Source organism: Lynx rufus, unplaced genomic scaffold (genome assembly GCF_022079265.1).
Source record: "Lynx rufus isolate CCGP_SWC_20201006 ecotype Redwood Valley unplaced genomic scaffold, mLynRuf1.p SCAF_2, whole genome shotgun sequence".
NCBI lineage: Eukaryota > Metazoa > Chordata > Mammalia > Carnivora > Felidae > Lynx > Lynx rufus.
The window spans coordinates 98,369,306-98,388,259 of NW_025814834.1; the positions used below are offsets into that span (position 1 = coordinate 98,369,306).

Below are 18,954 nucleotides of genomic sequence, written 5' to 3' on the forward strand. Positions count from 1 at the left end.
CAAGCTTGGATTCTTGGGCTAAGCCTCATTTAGTTATGATATATACCCTTTTTGCATGTTGTTCTATTTGTTTTGTTAAGGATTTTTTTCATCTGTATTCATGATGGATGTTGGCCTGCCATTTTCTTCATTTGAAATGTCTTTATCTGGTTTTGGTATTAGAATTATGCTGTCCTCACGAAAGGGTTTGGGGTAAGCTCTTCCCTCTTTTCTGAAAGGGCTTATGTAGAATTATTTTTATTTCTTCCTTAAATGAGTGATAGAATTTACCAGTCAAACTTGGGCCTGGAGTTTGCTTTTTGGAAGGGTTACTGATAATTTCTTTAATAGCTTTGGGGTTATTCAAAATAGATTTTTTGTTTCATCTTGTATTGATTTTGGTAAATTCTGTCTTTGAAGGTATTTGTCCCTTACATCTTAATATGATGGCTGTGGTTTATAGTATTCTCTTTTTTATCATTTTCTCCTCTATATGATTGGTAGCGTTAATCAGCTTTTCATCCCTTATGTTGGCAATTCTCGATCAGCCTATCTTTCCATAGTTCCATTTTTTTCTTGTTAATATTCTGTTTCTATTAACCTGATTTCTGCCTTTCTGTTTACTGTTTATTTCTATTTATTTTGAGTTTGCTTTCTTCTTTTTATAATATTTATTTTTATTTTTGAGAGAGAGGGAGAGGGGAGAGACAGTGTGAGCAGGGCAGGGGCAGAGAGAGAGAGAGACAGAATCAGAAACAGGCTCCAGGCTCTGAGCTGTCAGCATAGGGCCCGACCTGGGGCTCAAACTCATGAACTGGGAGAACACGTCCTGGACTGGAGTCTGACGCGACTGAACCACCCTGGCATCCCTCCTTTTTGTACCTTAAGGTGGAATCTTAGGTCACTGATTATGGACATTTCTATTTTTTCTGACATAAGCACTGTAGGAATTTTCCCTTTAAGCTTTGCTTTAGGTGCATCCCACACATGTTGATGTTTTTTATTTTAACTGTTAATCAACTTGAAGTAATTTTCCTTGCAATTTTTTCTTTGATTCACGGATTATAGGTAGAAGTGTGTTTAATTTCCAAATGTTTGGGGTTTATTTAGATATCTTATTGCTGTCGGTTTCTAATTTAATTCTTTTTTAGTCAGAGAACATGTATTTATGATTTTAATCTTTTACATTTATTGAGATTTGTTTTTTATGGCTTAGCATCTGGTCTGGGTCAGGGATTGGCACACTTCTATAAAAGACCAAATAGTAAATATTTTAGGCTTTGTGGGCCACATATGGTCTTTGTTTTAGGCTTTGTGGGTCAGGCATGGTCCTTGCTGCTACTTTCCTCTCCTCCCTTTTCACTTCCCTTCCTACTCCTAAAATGTAAAAAAATAAAAGAAAATTAAAAAAATTTAAATATAAAAATAATTTTAAACTCACGAGTGATACCAAAACATCAATAGTCTGAATTTTGTTTTGGGGCCATAGTTTGCCCATCCGTGGTCAAAATGAATGCATCATGTGTACTTAGAATTCATATTCTGCACTTCTTGAGTATATCAATTAGATCAAAATGGTTATTAACGTTGATCCTGTATGCCTTTACTGAGTTTTTGGTGTGTGTGTGTGTGTGTGTCTGTGTGTGTGTGTGTGTGTGTGTGTGTGTGTGTGTGTGTGTGTGATTTTATCCATTACTGAGAGGTGACAAAATTTCCTGCTGTAAGAGTTGAGTAGTCTCAGCATTTAATTATGACACATTTCAAGCATGTTGAAACTGTTAATAGGCACATGCACATTTAAGACTGTTAGGTCTTGATGAATTTACACTTTTATTATTATAAAATTACTCTCTCATATTACTCTTTTTAAAAAAAATTTTTTTTAAATTTATTTTTGAGAGTGAGTGAATGGGGGAGGGTCAGAGAAAGAGAGAGAGGGGGAGACCGAGAATCCCAAGCAGACTCTGTGCTGTCAGCGCAGAGTCTGACCTGAAGCTCTGACTCACAAACTTGAGATCATGAACTGAGCCAAGATCAAGAGTTAGACACTTAATCGACTGAGCCCAGGCACCCCTCATATTACTCTTTTTCTTAAAGAATGGTTTTATCGCATATGAATATAGCCACTCCAGCCTTCTTATACTTGCTTTTTGCTTTCCATCCATTTTTTTTCATTCTGTCTTTATAAAGTGCATATCATGCAGACAACATATAGTTGGGGCTTGCATTTTTATTTTAAAAAAATTTTTAATCTGTCCCTCTTAATTGGAGAGTTTTGTCTGTTACGTTTAATGTAATAATGGATATGGTTGGATTTAGGTATACTATTTTATTTATTTATTAAAAAAAATTTGTTGTTCCTGTTGTGCTTTCCTCTTTTCTGTCTTTCAAATTATTTGAATATTGTTTGGAATTCCATTTTAATTTACCTTTGGCTTTTTAACTATACTCTTGGCATTTTTTTTTTTTAACAATTGCTTTAGGGATTACAATATGTGTCTTTAAGAAAACTCTTAAAACTTTCTTTGGAGTTAATTAAAACTTCACGTAAGGAGTAGAGATCTTGCATTTCAGGAGATCTGTTAAGTCTTGCCTGCTGCTCCCCTTACTTCACTGTCCTTTTATGCTAAAGTTGTCATAGGTATTACATCTATGTACTGTATAACCCCACAAGATAATCAGATTTTTCTTTAGTTATAAGTGTGTTCAAAAACTAAGTATAAAAAAGTCTTTTATATTTACCTGTTTATAATTTCTGATTTTCTTTATTATACTTCACTATCCCCTCTAGTTTCCCGTTTCCTTTGGATTGAAGAACTTTCTTTAGCCCATGTTTGATGGCAGTGAGTTTCTTCTATTTGAAAAATGTTTTCATTTCACTTTCATTGTCGAAGGATATTTTGGCTCCTGTACATTCCTGGGCTGACTGTTTTCCCATTCTCTCCAGACTTTAAAAATGTTGTTTACTGTCTTCTAGCCTTCATCACTCCTCATAAGAAGGTGGTAGTAATTTGAATTTTGTTTCCGGTTAATGGGTATTTTTCCTCTGGCTGCTTTCAGTATTTTTTCTTTATCTTTGATTTTTAGTTTGATTGTAATGTGACTAAGTATGGTTTCTTTCTATTTATTCTGCTTGGGTTTTCTTGAGCCTCTCACATCTATGTGTTGCTGTCTTTCACTAAATTGCTAAAGTTTTCAGTCATTACTCCTTCAAAAAGTATTTTACTATCTGGTGTGTTCTCCACCTGAGACTTCAGTATATGACCTTTTTCGTATTTTCTCCCAAGTTTCTTAGACTCTATTCTTTTTTCTTCATGTCTCTTCTTAATATCCTCCCTCCCCCAATTTCAGATTAGGTAATTTCTACTCATCTGCCTTCAGGTTCACTGATTATTACCTCTGTTACCTGTTTTCTGTTTTTTAGCTCATCCGTGATTTTTTTTTTTTTTTAATATCTGGTATTTCTTTGTTCAATTCTAGAATTTCCATTTGTTTTTTTATATAGTTTTAGAGTTGCTGGTGATATTTGTTATTCATCATTATAAGTGCACTTTTCTGTATTTTATTGTGATAGTCATAGCTGTTTTCCCGTCTTTATCTGATAATTCCAGTATTTGGGTCATTTTGTCTTCTGTTGAACACTTTTCCTTGGAGAGTGGGTTACACTTTTAAATTCTTTATGTGTGGAGTAATTTTGGTTTGTATAATTATATTGCCCTTGTTTATTTTCTTGTTGATGAACATATGTTTTGCTTCCAGTTTGGGGACACTGAATAATGCTGTTTTGAACGAATGTGGACACATGTTTTTATTTTTCTTGGGTATGTACGTAGAAGTAGAATTGCTGGGTCATATGGTAAGTGAATGTTTAAGTGTTTTTAAAAAAAAAATTTTTTTTTTAACGTTTATTGATTTTTGAGACAGAGAGAGAGCATGAACGGGGGAGGGTCAGAGAGAAAGAGGGAGACACAGAATCCGAAACAGGCTCCAGGCTCTGAGCAGTCAGCACAGAGCCCGACGCGGGGCTCGAACTCATGACCGTGAGATCATGACCTGAGCTGAAGTCGGACGCTTAACCGACTGAGCCACCCAGGTGCCCCGAATGTTTAAGTGTTTTTAAAATAACTGTGTCATTTTGGATTCCAACTGTGAATGTGTGAGCATTATCTCAGTGTACTTTTAATCTGCTTTTTTTTTTTAACTTCAAGGAGTTGAGCACCTTTCTGTTTATAGCTATTTCTAGTTCTTCTTTTGCCTTTCCTTCTTCCTTTTTTTTTTTTTTGCATTCTTCCTTTCTTTGCTCTTTTCCTCTTTATTTCCCTCCCTCCCTCATCATCACCTTGTTAGGTATCTTGTATGTTTCAAGGAGATTGTTTGTCTTCGAGTGCAGACAATTTTTCTCTGTTAGTAATTTTTCTTGTGGCTACTTTTGATACGTTTTTTTGAAGAAGTTTTTAATTTTACATAGTTGAAATATTAATTTTTTTTTAGTGTCTAGATTTTAAATTATAGTTAGAAAACCGCTTCTACTCCATGGTTATAAAGAAATTGTCCTGCTTTCTTTTAAAACTTATATCTTAATTTTTCTTCCCTTTTAATCTTTGATGCATTTAGATTTATATTTAACATATACAGTATGTATCCAATTTGAATTTTTTTTCTGGGCAGCTACAAAATTTAGTTTTTTTTTTTTTTAAATTGTGGTAAAATATACACAACATAAATACCTTGTTAAGTGTAAAGTCTAGTGGCATTAAGTATATTCACATTGTTGTGCAGCTATCACTACCATCCATCTTCAGAACTTACTCATCTTCCCAAACTGGAACTCTATACCCATAAAACAATAACAGCCCCTACCCCACCTGCATTACTGGCATGTCCTACTTTCTGTCTGTAAATTTGACTCTTCTAGGTACCTCATATAAGTGGAATCGTACAATATTTGATCTTTTGTGATTGGCTTATTTCACTATGCATGATCTCTAGGTTCTTCCATATTGTATCATGTGTCAGAATATTCTTTCTTTTTAAGGCTAATATTCTGTGGTGTGTATATACATTTTGTTTACCCTTTCACAGTGGACAGTTAAGTTGATTCCACCTTTTGGCTTATATGCATAATGTTGCTCTGAACATGGGTCTGCAAGCCCTTGCTTTTTCTTTTGTGTGTATACCCAGAAATGGCATTGCAGGATCACGTGGTAATTCTGTGTTTAATTTTTTGAAGAGTTGTCATATTGTTTTCCGTAGCACCTGTACCATTTATATTACTACCAGTACAAGGTTCCAGTGTCTGCACTTTGTCACTAACATTTGTCATTTTCTTTTTGTTTTCTGGTAATAGCCAATGTAATGGGTATGAAGTGGCATCTCATTTTGATTTACACGTCCTTAGTTATTAATGATGTTGAACATCTTTTCACGTGCTTATTGGTCTTTTGTACATTTTTTTTAAGAGAAATGTCTATTACGTGTTTTACTCAGTTTTAATTGTATTGTTTGTTTTGTTGTTGAGTTCTTCACTATATATATATATATATATATATATATAGTGTATATATATCCAGAATATATGTGTACATGTGTAGTGTATAATATCCAGAATATATATATCCATTGAAAATACATATATGTATATGTGTGTGTATGTACACACACATATACACACACATATATATGTATATTCTGGATGATAAAGATCTTCCTCCACTTAACATTGAGCTTACGTCTGGATAAACCCATCATTAGTTGAAAATATCCTAAGTCACATAGGTATTTAATACATCTAACGTACCAAACATCATAGCTTAGCCTAGCCTACTTTAAATGTGCTTGGAAAGTTTACGTTAGCCTACATTTGGGCAAAATCATATAATAAAATGCCTATTTTATAATAAAGTAGTATGTAATATATTGACTGTAGTACTACAAGTAAAAAACAATGGTTGTATGGGTACAGAGTAATTGTAAGTGTATTGGTTGTTAGCCCTTGTGATCACATTGGCTTACTGGGAGCTGAGGCTCACTGCTGTTGCCCAGCATGACCAGAGGTATTATACAGCATATCGCTAGTCCAGGAAACGATCAAAATTCAAAGTACAGTTTTACTGAATGCATTACCACTTTTGCACCATTGTAAAGTCAGAAAATTGTGGGTCGAATCATTCTAAATTGGGCACTATGTGTGTATGATTTGCAGCTGTTTTCTCCCATTCCATGGGTGCCTTTGTCCTGAACTGATAGTGCCCTTTGGTGCCAAAAAGTTGCTAATTTTGATGATGTCTAATTTATTTCCTTGTTGTTACCTGTGCTTTTAGCATCACATCCAATAAGTCATTGCTAAATCCAATGTCATGAAGCTTTTCCGCTGTGTTTTTCTCTAAGAGTTTTAGTATATGTGCTGCTGAAGAGAGCACTTCCTCTAAGAGTTTTATAGTTTTAGCTCTTACATGTAGGTCTTTGATCCATTTTTTTAAATGTTTATTTTTCAGAGAGAGAGAGAGAGAGAGAGGCAGAGAGAGAGGGGCAGAGAGAGAGGGAGACACTATCTGAAGCAGGCTCCAGGTTCTGAGCTGTCAGCACAGAGCCTGATGAGCCTCAAACCCTTGAATGGAATCCTGAGATCATGACCTGTGCTGAAGTTAGAAACTCAGCATACCGAGCCACCCAGGTGTTCCTTTTTGATCCTTTTTAAGTTAAATTTTGCATATGGTATAAGATAAAGCTCTAACTTGATTCATTTACATGTAGATAGATATCCACTTTTCCCAGCACCATTTGTTGAAAAGACTATCCTCTCCCCAATTGAATGGTTATGGCACCCTTTTCAAAAAACATTTGACCTTTTTTGGGAGGTTTTATTTCTGAGTTCTGTTCTATTCCATTAGTCTATATAGTTTGTGTGTACCTCACCGCCTCATTGTTTTGGTTACTTTAGCTTTGTAGTAAAGCTTTGAAATCAGGAAGTGTTGAGATCTCCAACTTTGTTCTTTTTCAGGATTGTTGATGATCCCTTGAGATTCCATGTGAATTTAGGATTTTTTTCTATTAATGCAAAAACAAAAAAACATTCTTGAGATTTTGATAAGGATTGCATGAATCTGTAGATTGATTTGAATAAATGCCTTGCAAATATAAAGATTTGTCCCAGGTCTGAATCTTACGTTAAGTGATGTTCTCCAACTGGCAAATTTAAGAGAAAGCCAAGCTGTTTAATCCCATGTTTAAAACTTAAAGGGAGGAAATGTTAGCAAAGTGTCTACTAGCTGTCTGAAGGAAGAGTTTCTGCTTGAAGGCAACTTAGATTTTGGTGTGTGTGTGTGTGTGCGCACTTTATAGATTTATTGTATAATCTGGTTAAGTATTGTGTTCCTGAGTTGCTTAATTATATCAAACACTTTTTTGAACACCCAAAGGAACTTAATAGAAAATTGCAAGGGCTGTGGAAAAATAAAGTATACCGACAGAATCTATGAATTTAAAACAAAAATTCATTTTGGAAGAGTGAAGCTAAAAATGTTTCACTGTGATCTTTGGTTAGTATTTTAATAATAAAAAAGAACATTGTTGTAACAAGGAGAGGAACATGTATGCATGGTTTGAGAAAGTCTTAATATGAAAAAGTTTGATTTGAAATCTATTTGCTTTATTACACAAAATTTGAATTTTGCATGTGTCAATGAAAGCAAAGAACTTTTAGTTTAAATACAGTGAACACATCCTTAAATTATAATTTAAAGAGTTCGAGTTAACAAATGCCATTAATTGTGAGAAAGGAGTTTCTTTTAGAGAAAAAGTAAGAAAAACTTTTCTGTCATTTACTTGTACAGTTTCTTCTCTGTGGTGACTATCAAGAATTTTGAGAGGTCATCATAAAAATGTCTTAATCAAATCAGCCATTTCAAGTATAAAAGCTGATAAATTAAGTTAGGTTAATCGAGGCTACTTTATATTTGAAAAGGTTTAATTTGAAACTTATAAACAAATTTATTACTTAATATCTGTACTAATAATTTATATTCTTTTTGTTATATTTATGTTGAGAAAGTTTAAATGAATGTTAAAAACAAATCTCTTATAGCTATACCCAAATGCCCTTCAATTTATTCCAGTATACTCTTCAAATATTAGCATATTTTGTGTGCATTGATACGTACTGTTCTAACTCATCCTTTTAGACTCAGCTGACCAGTTCTTTCAGATCTTCCTAGACTCTTTCCCTCTCCTCTCTCCTGCTTTCCCTATTTAAATGCTTCTCTGCTCATATAAGAACATTAAAATGTCTTTTTGGGCGGGCCTGGGTGGCTCAGTCAGTTAAACATCCGGCTCTTGATTTCGGCTCAGGTCATGATCTCTAGTTTGTGAGTTTGAGCCCAGTGTTGTGGGGTCTGCTTGGGATTCATTCATATATATTCTCTCTTTCTCTCTGTCTCTGTCTCTGTCTCTCCCTCCCCCACCCCCCCTTCCTCTCTCTCTGCTCCTCCCTTGCTTGTGTAAAATAAATAAAAGTAAATAAACTTAAATAAATGAACTTTTGTGGATTTTTTGAGCGGTTTCAAAGCTGTTTTAAAAAACAACTTTTAAAGTTTGCTGGGGCGCCTGGGTGGCGCAGTCGGTTAAGCGTCCGACTTCAGCCAGGTCACGATCTCGCGGTCCGGGAGTTCGAGCCCCGCGTCGGGCTCTGGGCTGATGGCTCAGAGCCTGGAGCCTGTTTCCGATTCTGTGTCTCCCTCTCTCTCTGCCCCTCCCCCGTTCATGCTCTGTCTCTCTCTGTCCCAAAAATAAATAAACGTTGAAAAAAAAAAAATTAAAGTTTGCTAATAGTATAGGAGAGTGGTTTTAAAGAGTCATATTGTTTGTTATCTAGCACTTTGCTCTCTCTCCAGTAGAGAAAATGTGACTTCAACCTAACTCAGTAACTCTTTCTAGAGTTTAGGATAAGACTTTTTCAGTTTTTTTAGATTGTATTCTGTGCCACAAACATTTTTCTTCAAGCTACAAGCCAAATTAATTTTTAGAGGCTAAGCACATTTTAAGGTTAAAAGTAAACTAGGAGATTTCTCTTTATATTTCTTAAAAATTGGTGAAAATTGAGATACTTTTTGATGCCATTTTAGTATTTGAGATACTCGAGATATTTGAGTACCTTTGATATACTGTTTAACTTTAAATTCAGGGCAGTAGAGCATTGGTAGATGTATTTGGCTATTCTCCTACAAAAACTTAGAAAATTATTTGGCTGTGGTGTTATAGGTATAGTAGAAATGATTAAATGTTACGGTATATCCATATAGCTAATATGCTAGGTAGTTATTTTTGTGTTTGGGTGAGAGTACATTTGTTTTGATTATGTATTGACTGTTTTGTATTAGCCTGGTAAAGACTGGTTGATTAGATTCTTCTTTTGGTGTTTTTTCTGAAACTAATTTATTGCTGAATATGCTCAACTTAGGCTGTTGGATTTTGACCAGGGATGGAGTATTGATTAATCTGGTGAACTTGACAAATGGAAGTTTTCTTAAGGGAGTTTTTACTGTAATGGTTTCTACTTCAAATATCTTACTACTTTATTTGGGAGTTGGTATTTACACACAGGAAAATAACAGTTTGGCTTGTGTAACGAGTGATTGTTGAGATTAAATTTATTGAGGGAGCGGATGACTGATAATTAAAATGATCAGGAAAACTTCATGGAGGAGTCCTAAGTTGTGGTGAGAATTTTCTGAGAGGGTGCCATGTAAACACGGATAATGTGATGGGGAAATAGCAAGTCATTGTGGAGGAAAATGAGTAACAAGTGCAGTGTGCTTTGAGCTGGGTTCATGGAAGCAAATGATGGGAGACACTTAAAATGTTTAATTGGGACTTATTGTGAAGTTCCTTAATATTCAGTTGAAGGAATCAGAATCATACAATTTTTTTTTTTTATCTGAAAGGGACTTTAGGAATTACTTAATAATGAATCATTTTATAGAAACAAGAAGAAGTTTGTACTTAATATTGTAAGCAGTAGAGCCTCATTTGAAGATATGTGAGTTAGGCAGTGATTTTTAGGGAGATTATTCTTCTTTGTAGGGGTAATAGAATTGGAAGTAAGACATTCTGTTCTATTAGGGTATTATTTATAATGACTTAAATTGCTTTGGTGACTAATGGTTAAAAAAAAAGGTAGAGGGATTAGATGAAGGAATAATTAGATATTAATCTCACACTAAGTATTGTGTAGTAAACTTCTAGGATGTTGTGGCTCAGACAGTTTTAGACTGTCATGTTTTGTAAGTCTTTATTGTAATAAAACATAAGTCAGCTCCATTTGTCCACTGTGGGGACAAAGTATACTGTTTGAAGGTTAGAAAAGTTTTTGTTTAGAGGCAGTGATACTTAACTTGCTGTTTGCAGGATGGGTTCGAGTTTAGCAGTTGCATTCAGCATTGAAAAGAGAGCATCTCCTGTAGTTGGAAGTGTTAACAGTGGCTCCGTGGCATGAAATGAGTTGTTCTGTCCAGAAAATGTTAGCAGTTTTATGGCTAGGGAGCCTGGTATAGTATGTCAGCGCTGTTGGGGAAGGTGGTCAGGAGCCAAATATTAGAGCTCTTTTGTATGCCTTGCAAAGAAGTTTTGTTTACTTTTTAAACGTGGACAGTGGGGAATCTTGAAAGAGGTTTTAGTCAGAGCATTATCACATTTGGAAGAGTTCATGTTTTCTCCTTACTTTTAACGAGTTAGCCTATTTGGCACTCTTAGTTCTTGAACTTAGTTTTGAACCATGTTCTCCCCAAAGAGAGCTTTTTTCCTTCTTCTTATATTAAGAAAGAAAAACAAAAAAGTTCTGCAGATATTATTAGAAGCCAGGAATCTCACAGCAATTTACCTGCCTACTCTTTAGCAGTGAGTTTGAATATGAGTAGTATAAAATGTTATTACTTTGTCTTTAAAGCCTGCTCATAGTTAATAGGTTTTCATATTTAGCCAGGTATCTCCTATGTAGCCCATAACGCGCAGCTTATCAAAGCTCAGCTTTTAGTTCCTAATCATCATTGTTGTCGTTATTTTGTTATTGTAAGAATATAGGCTGAATCCACTGTGGCAAGGCGTTTAAAAATTAGTTATTTTGAATAGTAATGTATTCAAATGGTATGAAAAAATATGCAATAAAAAATCTCCTTCACAATTCTGCCCATTACCTACCCAATTCCCTTTTCTGGAGACAACCACAGTTATTGATTTCTTTATATTCTTCCAGAGATACTCTGTGTGTCTATACAATCAAGTACATTTTATGTGTTCTTACTCCTCTCCCTTACTTTATACAAATACTGTATAGTGTATGTGAAACATTGTTCTGTACCTTGCTTTTTGTTCATTTAACAGTACGTTTTGGAGGTTGTTCCATATCAGTCCATAAAGAGCCTCTTCGATCTCTTTTTTAATAGCTGCATAATATAACATAGGATGAAGTTAGCATATTTAACTAGTTTCTCATTTCATGTTTATTTAGGTTATTTTCAGACTCTTGCTGTTATAAGCAAGATTGTGGCAAATGGCCTTGATACATGTTATTTCACATGTGTAGGATATTCCTGTAGGATCAGTTTCTAGAAGTGGAATTTCTTGTTAAAAGCTGTGGGTATTTATAATTTTGGTATAATTTTGGAAAATAGGGATATTTACATTCATTGAAGCTATGGGATTTTGTAAATTTACCCACAGTGGAATCTCACTTCATAACCAATGGAGATCTGAGAAATAAATTCGTAATTGCTATGATACTAGTGAAATCCTTAAAATTTTCTTTTTTATTTTGCAGGTATACAAAACTAGGATATGCTGGAAACACAGAACCACAGTTTATCATCCCTTCCTGTAAGTATTCTTTTAAGCCACAAGCTGATTTAAAGATCTTTTTCTTAATCGTTAAAGTAAAAGATAATTATTTCTGGCACTGTGTAAGATTTTAGTCCTTTAAAAACACAGTTTGCTAAGTGTGACCTCATTTGCACACCTCTCACCATTCATTTTAGCTGTTTAGTTCTTCATTTGCCAGATCTACCAAATGTCTCTTTTTAAAGACAAAAATGAATGAACTGAAAATCACACAATTTTCTGCTTTGAGGATATTTCTGTTAACAGTTTGTGGGTGTAACTGTTCAGTAGCGCATCCTCTATTGCACACCTACGAAGACTATTCTTTGGTGTGTGGACATGATTGCTGTTTGCCAGACTTGTGTTTATTGACGTCCCTGCTGAAAACCCATGTTTCAAAATAAGGATGGCATCTCATTTTTAGAAATGTTGACTTGAGCTGTTTTCTAATATTTTATAACCGTACTTACATTGTTTTTGTTCTGTCCTCTGTTAACTTCACTTTAGCCTGACCATCAACTTTCAGTAGTTTGTCTTTCAGTAATTATTTATTTATTTATTTATTTATTTATTAAAAAAATTTTTTTTAATGTTTATTTTTGACAGAGAGAGGGAGAAAAATAGAGAGAGAGAGAAGAGAGAGGGAGGGAGAGAGACAGGGCATGAGTGGAGGGAGGGAGGGAGGGAGACACAGAATCAAAAGCAGGCTCCAGGCTCCGAGCTGTCAGCACAGAGCCCGACGTGGGGCTCAATCCATGTGGGATCTCGACCCCGAGATCATGACCTGAGCCAAAGTCAGACGCTCAACTAACTGAGCCACCTAGGCGCCCCAACTTTCAGTAGTTTTTTAAAAAATACTCTTCACACTTGGTTTGTTAACACTCTTATTTGTTAGCATTGATTATGCATCTGGTTTTGAATGGACATACTTTTGTACTTTTGACTTTCAAACATATAAAGTACCCTGATCTACTTGTCCTACTGCCAAGTCAAAACTTTAACAATATCAGGTGAAAAATCTTTTGAGCCATTGCTTGGTGGTGCTAATTCCTGGAGCGTCACTAGTCTTACAAAGTAGTATTTGTGTGACTGTTTGAATATTTTTGTGTAGTATATTCTTATTTATGAAAATAAGGAAATGGGAAAATAAACATGCAGGAGACTAATGAAACAGGTTAGGTTTCAGATCAGTGAAGTTGAGAACATGGTAGAAATTGCCAAAAATGCAGATCTTTAGTCTCTAGTCGGCACTCATTGGTCATGAATAGGTCAGTGGTTTTGTAATTAATATGGCAAGAACAAAATTCAATGTGAAATATGAGAAGTACATTGTTAAAATTGTAGTTAAGAGGGGAGCTTTTATATTTATATGTATACATATGTACACATACATTCATATAAATACATATATGTATCTTATTTTTTAGCTCTCCACTGACAAACCTGTTTGACTTTGTACTTGTGATACACTTTTGGTATACTTAGCTATGAATTGATTATGTAAGAACTTAGGCTTACTACCAAGAGGTACAAACTTCCAGTTATAAAATAAGTAGGTCATGGAGATGAAAACTACAGCATAGGGAATATAGTCCATAATATTCTAAATAGCATTGTATGGTCACAGATGGTCGCCACTTAGCCTGGTGAGCACTGAGTAAGGTGTAGAGTTGTTGAATGAGTATGTTACATGCCTGAAACTAGTAAACATTTTATGTTAATTATATTTCAATTAAAAGGGGAAAAAGAGAATTTAGGCTACTACCTAAATCTAATTTTTTAATACATACAATGGATTTTAGGTGACACTGATGAAATCACTCATTCATGTGACTATAGTGATCTTAGTTTGGTGGTACTATTGTCTTTTCCTTATGTTTTATTCATGCATGTTTGTTGTCTACACTGAAGGACAGGTTTGCTTTTTTTTACTCTTTCCTCGCATTTATGTATCAATATACTGATTGTTGTTTATTTCAAGAATTTGGTAACAAATATTGGCTTTATTGCCCGCTAATATGGATAATACTTTTGTGGTCTAGTACCTGACTTAGTTATATTTGAGTTTAGTGTTAGACCCTTTCGTATTTTTATATCAGTGTCCTAAGGCTGCCATAACAAAGTTCCAAAAACTGGGTGGCTTAAAACATCAGAAATTTATAGTTTTGGAGGCTAGAATTCCAAAATCAGGTTGTCAGTAGGGCCATGATCTTGCTGACAGCTCTAGGAGAAGAACCCTCTTAGCTGCTTCTTCTAGCTTCTGACGTTTGCTGACAGTGCTTGTACATGCATCACTCCAGTCACATGGCTCTCTTCTCCCGATGTGTCTTCACATTGTCTTCTCTCTGGCTGTGTCCAAATTTCCTTTTTTATAAGGACACCCACCAGTCATGTTGGATTAGGGCCCACCCCAATAATCTCTTTTCAACTCAAAAGACCCTCTTTCTAAATAAGGTCACATTCTGAGGTACTGGGGATTAAGACTTCAACATACTTTGGGGAAGATATTCAACCTATAAAATGCTGATTTTGTTATTTCATAATTTATAATCTTTTATAAGGTATTGTGATTAAGCATTTATTTCATGAGATTACTGATTTTCTTTTCTTTTCTTTTCCTTTTTTTTTTTTTTTTTTTTTTAAATCTTAAGTGGACGTGTTGTCTTTGTTGGAGACCCATCTTTGGAACCTTAGGATCTCATCACCATTGTACCCATTCCCTATTTTGTCTCTTTGCCAAAATATGCAATTTTAGTTTTCGTTGTCTTTCTTACGAGAAGTTGTAGCGTGTTAAAAATCCATTTCTGTACTGAAAGAAGACTTTTGATTTTGGAGTTTTTTACATCCAGTTTTAATGCTGCAAGTCCAGTTTTTATAATCAGATACAGCCAGTTGCCACTGATGAGCATGGATATTTGATTTGGAAAGCCTGTAGATTGGTTCAGAGTTATTTGCATATATCTTTGTTTTTCAGGAAACTTGTAGTGAGCCATCTGGATGTCTATGGACATTATAAATAAATTACTAGAGAAGCTTTCTAACATTTTGAAGGAGTAGACTGGATTTAGACTATCTTTCCTTCAGTATTTTCTACCCATCTTATTAAGAATATAATTGTTATTAAATGAAAGTATAACAGTTGAATGCTAGATCATTTTAAGTACATGCAGATAATTATTTTGAATGAATGCTTAACTTGAAGGATTCAGAAATTTATATGTTAATTAAGAAATATATAGGTTTTAGGTCAAGAACTGTGGCTGGGTTTCTGGAATTATTTAAGGGGAATGTTGTGGATTTTACTTAAATGATTTGAAATTTCCCTTTGTGGGATTAAAGTTTAACAGAACCCTGTGCCAGTGTTATATTTAAATTTTTTTTATTTTTTATTTTTGAGAGAGCGCAAGCCAGGGAGGGGCAGAGAGAGAGAGGGACAGAGGATCTGAAGCAGGCTCTGCATTGACAGCAGCTAGCCTCATGTGGGACTTGAACTCATGAACTGTGAGATCACGACCTGAGCCGAAGTTGGACTCTGAACCAACTGAGCCACCCAGGTGCCCCCAGTGTTATATTTAAATTGCCAGTCCATAATAGTGCAAATGGGAAGAAAGCTTTTGAAAAAAAATTCCCCTTTTGTTTTCCTGTTTTCATTTGTTAGTGTTTTTCATTTTTTTTCTTTCTGATTATCCATTAAGCATATGTTGACTTGGTGGGATTATAATCTTGCTCAAATCAGAATAGATTCTACATAGTTTTAAAAAATATAACTGAAACATTCCGACAACAGTACTACTACTTATGGCTTTTACACTTGAGGCCTTGTCTCTGGATGGAAGTTGAGATTTCATTGTGTTAAATTAATTTTGTCATTGATTTCTTAAATGACCTTTGTGCTCTGCTTTGACAATTTAAGTATGTTAGGTCATGTTGTGTTTAATAATACTTTATAATGGAAGAAATATAAGTTAATATGTCTCATTTGAGAAAAGCAAATTTTCACATGTATAAATAACTTTTATTTTTAAGGTATTGCTATTAAGGAGTCAGCAAAAGTGGGTGATCAAGCTCAGAGGAGGGTGATGAAAGGTGTTGATGACCTAGACTTCTTTATTGGTGATGAAGCAATAGAAAAACCTACATATGCAACAAAGGTATATTTTTATGATTTCTATAAATAAATAATACATTTTTTAAAAATGAGTTTGCTCAGTGATTGTGCCATCTAGAATTTTACTCAATTCTAGGCCTAATACCCTCAACCACTTTAGTGTAGAAATTTCTTCTTCCTTGAGGCTCCTCCCAAACTTGCTTTGTTTTTTCCTCCTGAGAGGAAAATTTTTACCCATTCAAATGAGCAGTATTTACTTTTCCGTGCCACTAGACCTCAGAGCCATCAATGTGAGTGGCTTTCTCTTACTTCCATAGTGCTGCATCTAGAGACATGTCTTTCCCATCTTCAGACTCACACTATTTCTCTCTTGAAGCTTATGTCACCTGGAAATGCCTCTCTCTTTTCCTCTTGTTCTTTTTCCTTTTCTCGTTCCTGACCCTTCTTTCTTTCCCTTTTAATTGAGGTATAATTTCTATATAGTAAAATAGGTAAGTTTTCATTTTGTAGTCTAAAAATATTTGTGATCATAATCCTAAAAGTTTAGTGTATAGAGCAAATAAATCTAGTGACCCACCTGCTTTCCTTGTACCTACTCCACACTGTTACCACCCCTGCCCACACTGAAAGGCAAACACCATTGTGACCTTAATTTTCTTATTTTTAGATGCTGACTTTGCCTTATTTGCACATTTTTTTGCACATTTCTTCTGTACCTTTTATTCCCTTCTGATAATTTATTCACTAATGAACAATGAACAACTACTGTGTGTAAAACCCTAAGTGCTAAGAGTACAATGGTAAATAAGAAAAATGGCTTCCCTGTCTTCAAGGCTAGTATAATGTGGTGGAATGGAAGACATTGAAGAAATAATTACAAGTGTTATAAAGGTTAGAAAAAGGAAAATACAGGATGCTTTGGGAATATACATCAGGAGTAGCTTACCTGGTTTGTAGATTTTGGAAAGACTTTGAAGAATATATCTTTTCAGCTGAGGCTTGAAGAATAAAACGAGTTAGATGAATGAATTGTGTAGCAAGATTGTTTTAGGCAGAGACTGTAATATTCAGGAAGGCTTGGAAGTATGAGGGAGCTTGGAATTGAACAACCAGTGTGCCTGAAGCATAGAGAATAAGGTGGAAAGAAGTGAGGAGGCTGGTTATATAGGCCAGGACAAGATGGTTGGAAGTATTGTTAGGCCAGACATGTTAAAGGATTTAAACTCTGTCCCATGGACAACATTAATGGGTTTCAGTACAGGAATAATGTTAGTGACTAAAAGTACAAATATTGAAGTCTCTATGCTTACGCTGGAAATCTATGCTACTTTCTTGCTTTGTGGTATCATTCAGTAACTTAAGCTTTCTGAGTTTCAGTTTCTTGATTTATAAAATGGGAATATTTTTGGTACTTCAGGATTGTTGGAAGGTTTGATGAGATAATGCATATAAAGCAATTGTTAACAGGGTGGTGCTTTGTTCCTAACGAATGAGCACTATGTGTTAGCTGTTTTTATTATTTGGGAACACAGCATGATTCTGGGAAGGCCATACTGTAGATGAGACAAGGAATATTAGTGATTGGACTACATTTGATGGCAGTGGGGATAGACAGAAACAGATTATGTGTGTGTGTCTCTCACACACATACTTAACTTCTGTTATGGAAAACTTCATATGTATAAAAGGAATAGAAAGGAATATAATGAACCCCCACATACCAGCTACACAAGTTTGGCAGTTATCAACCCATCACCAACCTTGTTTGATCTGTATCTTCCCCCTCCCTCCGATTATTTTAAGGTAAATCTCACATATTGTTTCACCTACAAATACTTCTCTCTTAAAGACTTTTAAAAATATAAATATCACACCTAAATACAGTGTGCACTTTGTTAATAATATCTGAAATCTAATAAGTACTCACATTTCCCTGGTTATTTCTTATCTTGGTTAATCTGTTTGAATCGAGTTTTAAACAAGGTCTACTCCTTTGATTTGGTTGACAGGTTGCTTAGGTCTGGGGTTCTTTTCTGTGTGTGTGTGTGTGTGTGTGTGTGTGAGAGAGAGAGAGAGAGAGAGAGAGAGAGAGAGAGAAAGTGAGTTCTTCTTTCCTTTATGAAAAAATTTTGGTTATTTGTCTTGTTAAATGTCCCACTTTGTGAATTCTGATGATTACATTCTTCTGTCACTTAACATGATCCTCTGTTTTCTATGTTTACTTCTTTGTTGTAAAGTATTAAATATAGAAGTCTGATTAGATGTGTGTAAGTTATGTGGTTGTGTGTGTGTGTGTGTGTGTGTGTGTGTGTTTGGTTTTTTGTTTTGTTTTTTTTGCCAAGAATAAAAACGTGGATACCTAAGGAGTAGTAGGGAATGATTAACAAGATATTGGTGGTAAACAGTACTTGAGGATAGTTCCCAGCTCCTGGATAGTCTTCGTGCCCTTTATTTCTTGAGATTGAGACTATTTGAGGAGAAACACTTTGGACTGGGGTGGTTTAGGGAGGAGAGGGTAAGTTTAGTTTTGCATGTGTTGTGTTTGAGGTGCCTGAGAAACATCTTATACATTGTTAGGCAGTCAGGTACTTGGCTTTTGGAGCTCAAAAACATGATAGCTAGAGACAGATGTTTGGAAAGTATCTACTCTAGAAAGGATGAGATTACTTAGGGGAGTGTACTTGGGAAGAGGCCCAGGATGTACCGTTTAGATTTGTATAGAAGAGGGAAAGCCTACAAAGGAGACTGAGAAGCTGTGGTTCAAGAGACTGGGCTAGATAGGAAGGAATATAAACAGTGTGGAATGCTGCCAAGGTATCAAATAAGCTAGAGCCCATATATTATTTACTGTTGTTAGCTACAGGGATGTCATTTGTAACCTTAAGAATAGTTTTAGAAGAGTGAGAACCCAGTGAGGCTGGGTTCAGGTAGGTTGGATTGTGAATATTAGGCCAGGAAAAAATGACAGTAATAATTCATTGGGGTTTGTCTGTGATTGGGAG

General features: G+C 35.0%; 1 protein-coding gene across 1 annotated transcript in view; it reads left to right on the top strand.

The window, feature by feature from the left end:
• The window catches only part of ACTR3 (actin related protein 3), a 65,893-nt gene that overhangs the window by 16,483 nt on the left and 30,456 nt on the right, over positions 1-18,954 (top strand). Inside the window, exons 2-3 of the mRNA XM_047085389.1 lie at positions 11,789-11,844; positions 15,871-15,995. Coding sequence (XP_046941345.1) covers positions 11,789-11,844; positions 15,871-15,995 — 181 coding nt within the window. The remainder of the gene's footprint in view (positions 1-11,788; positions 11,845-15,870; positions 15,996-18,954) is intronic.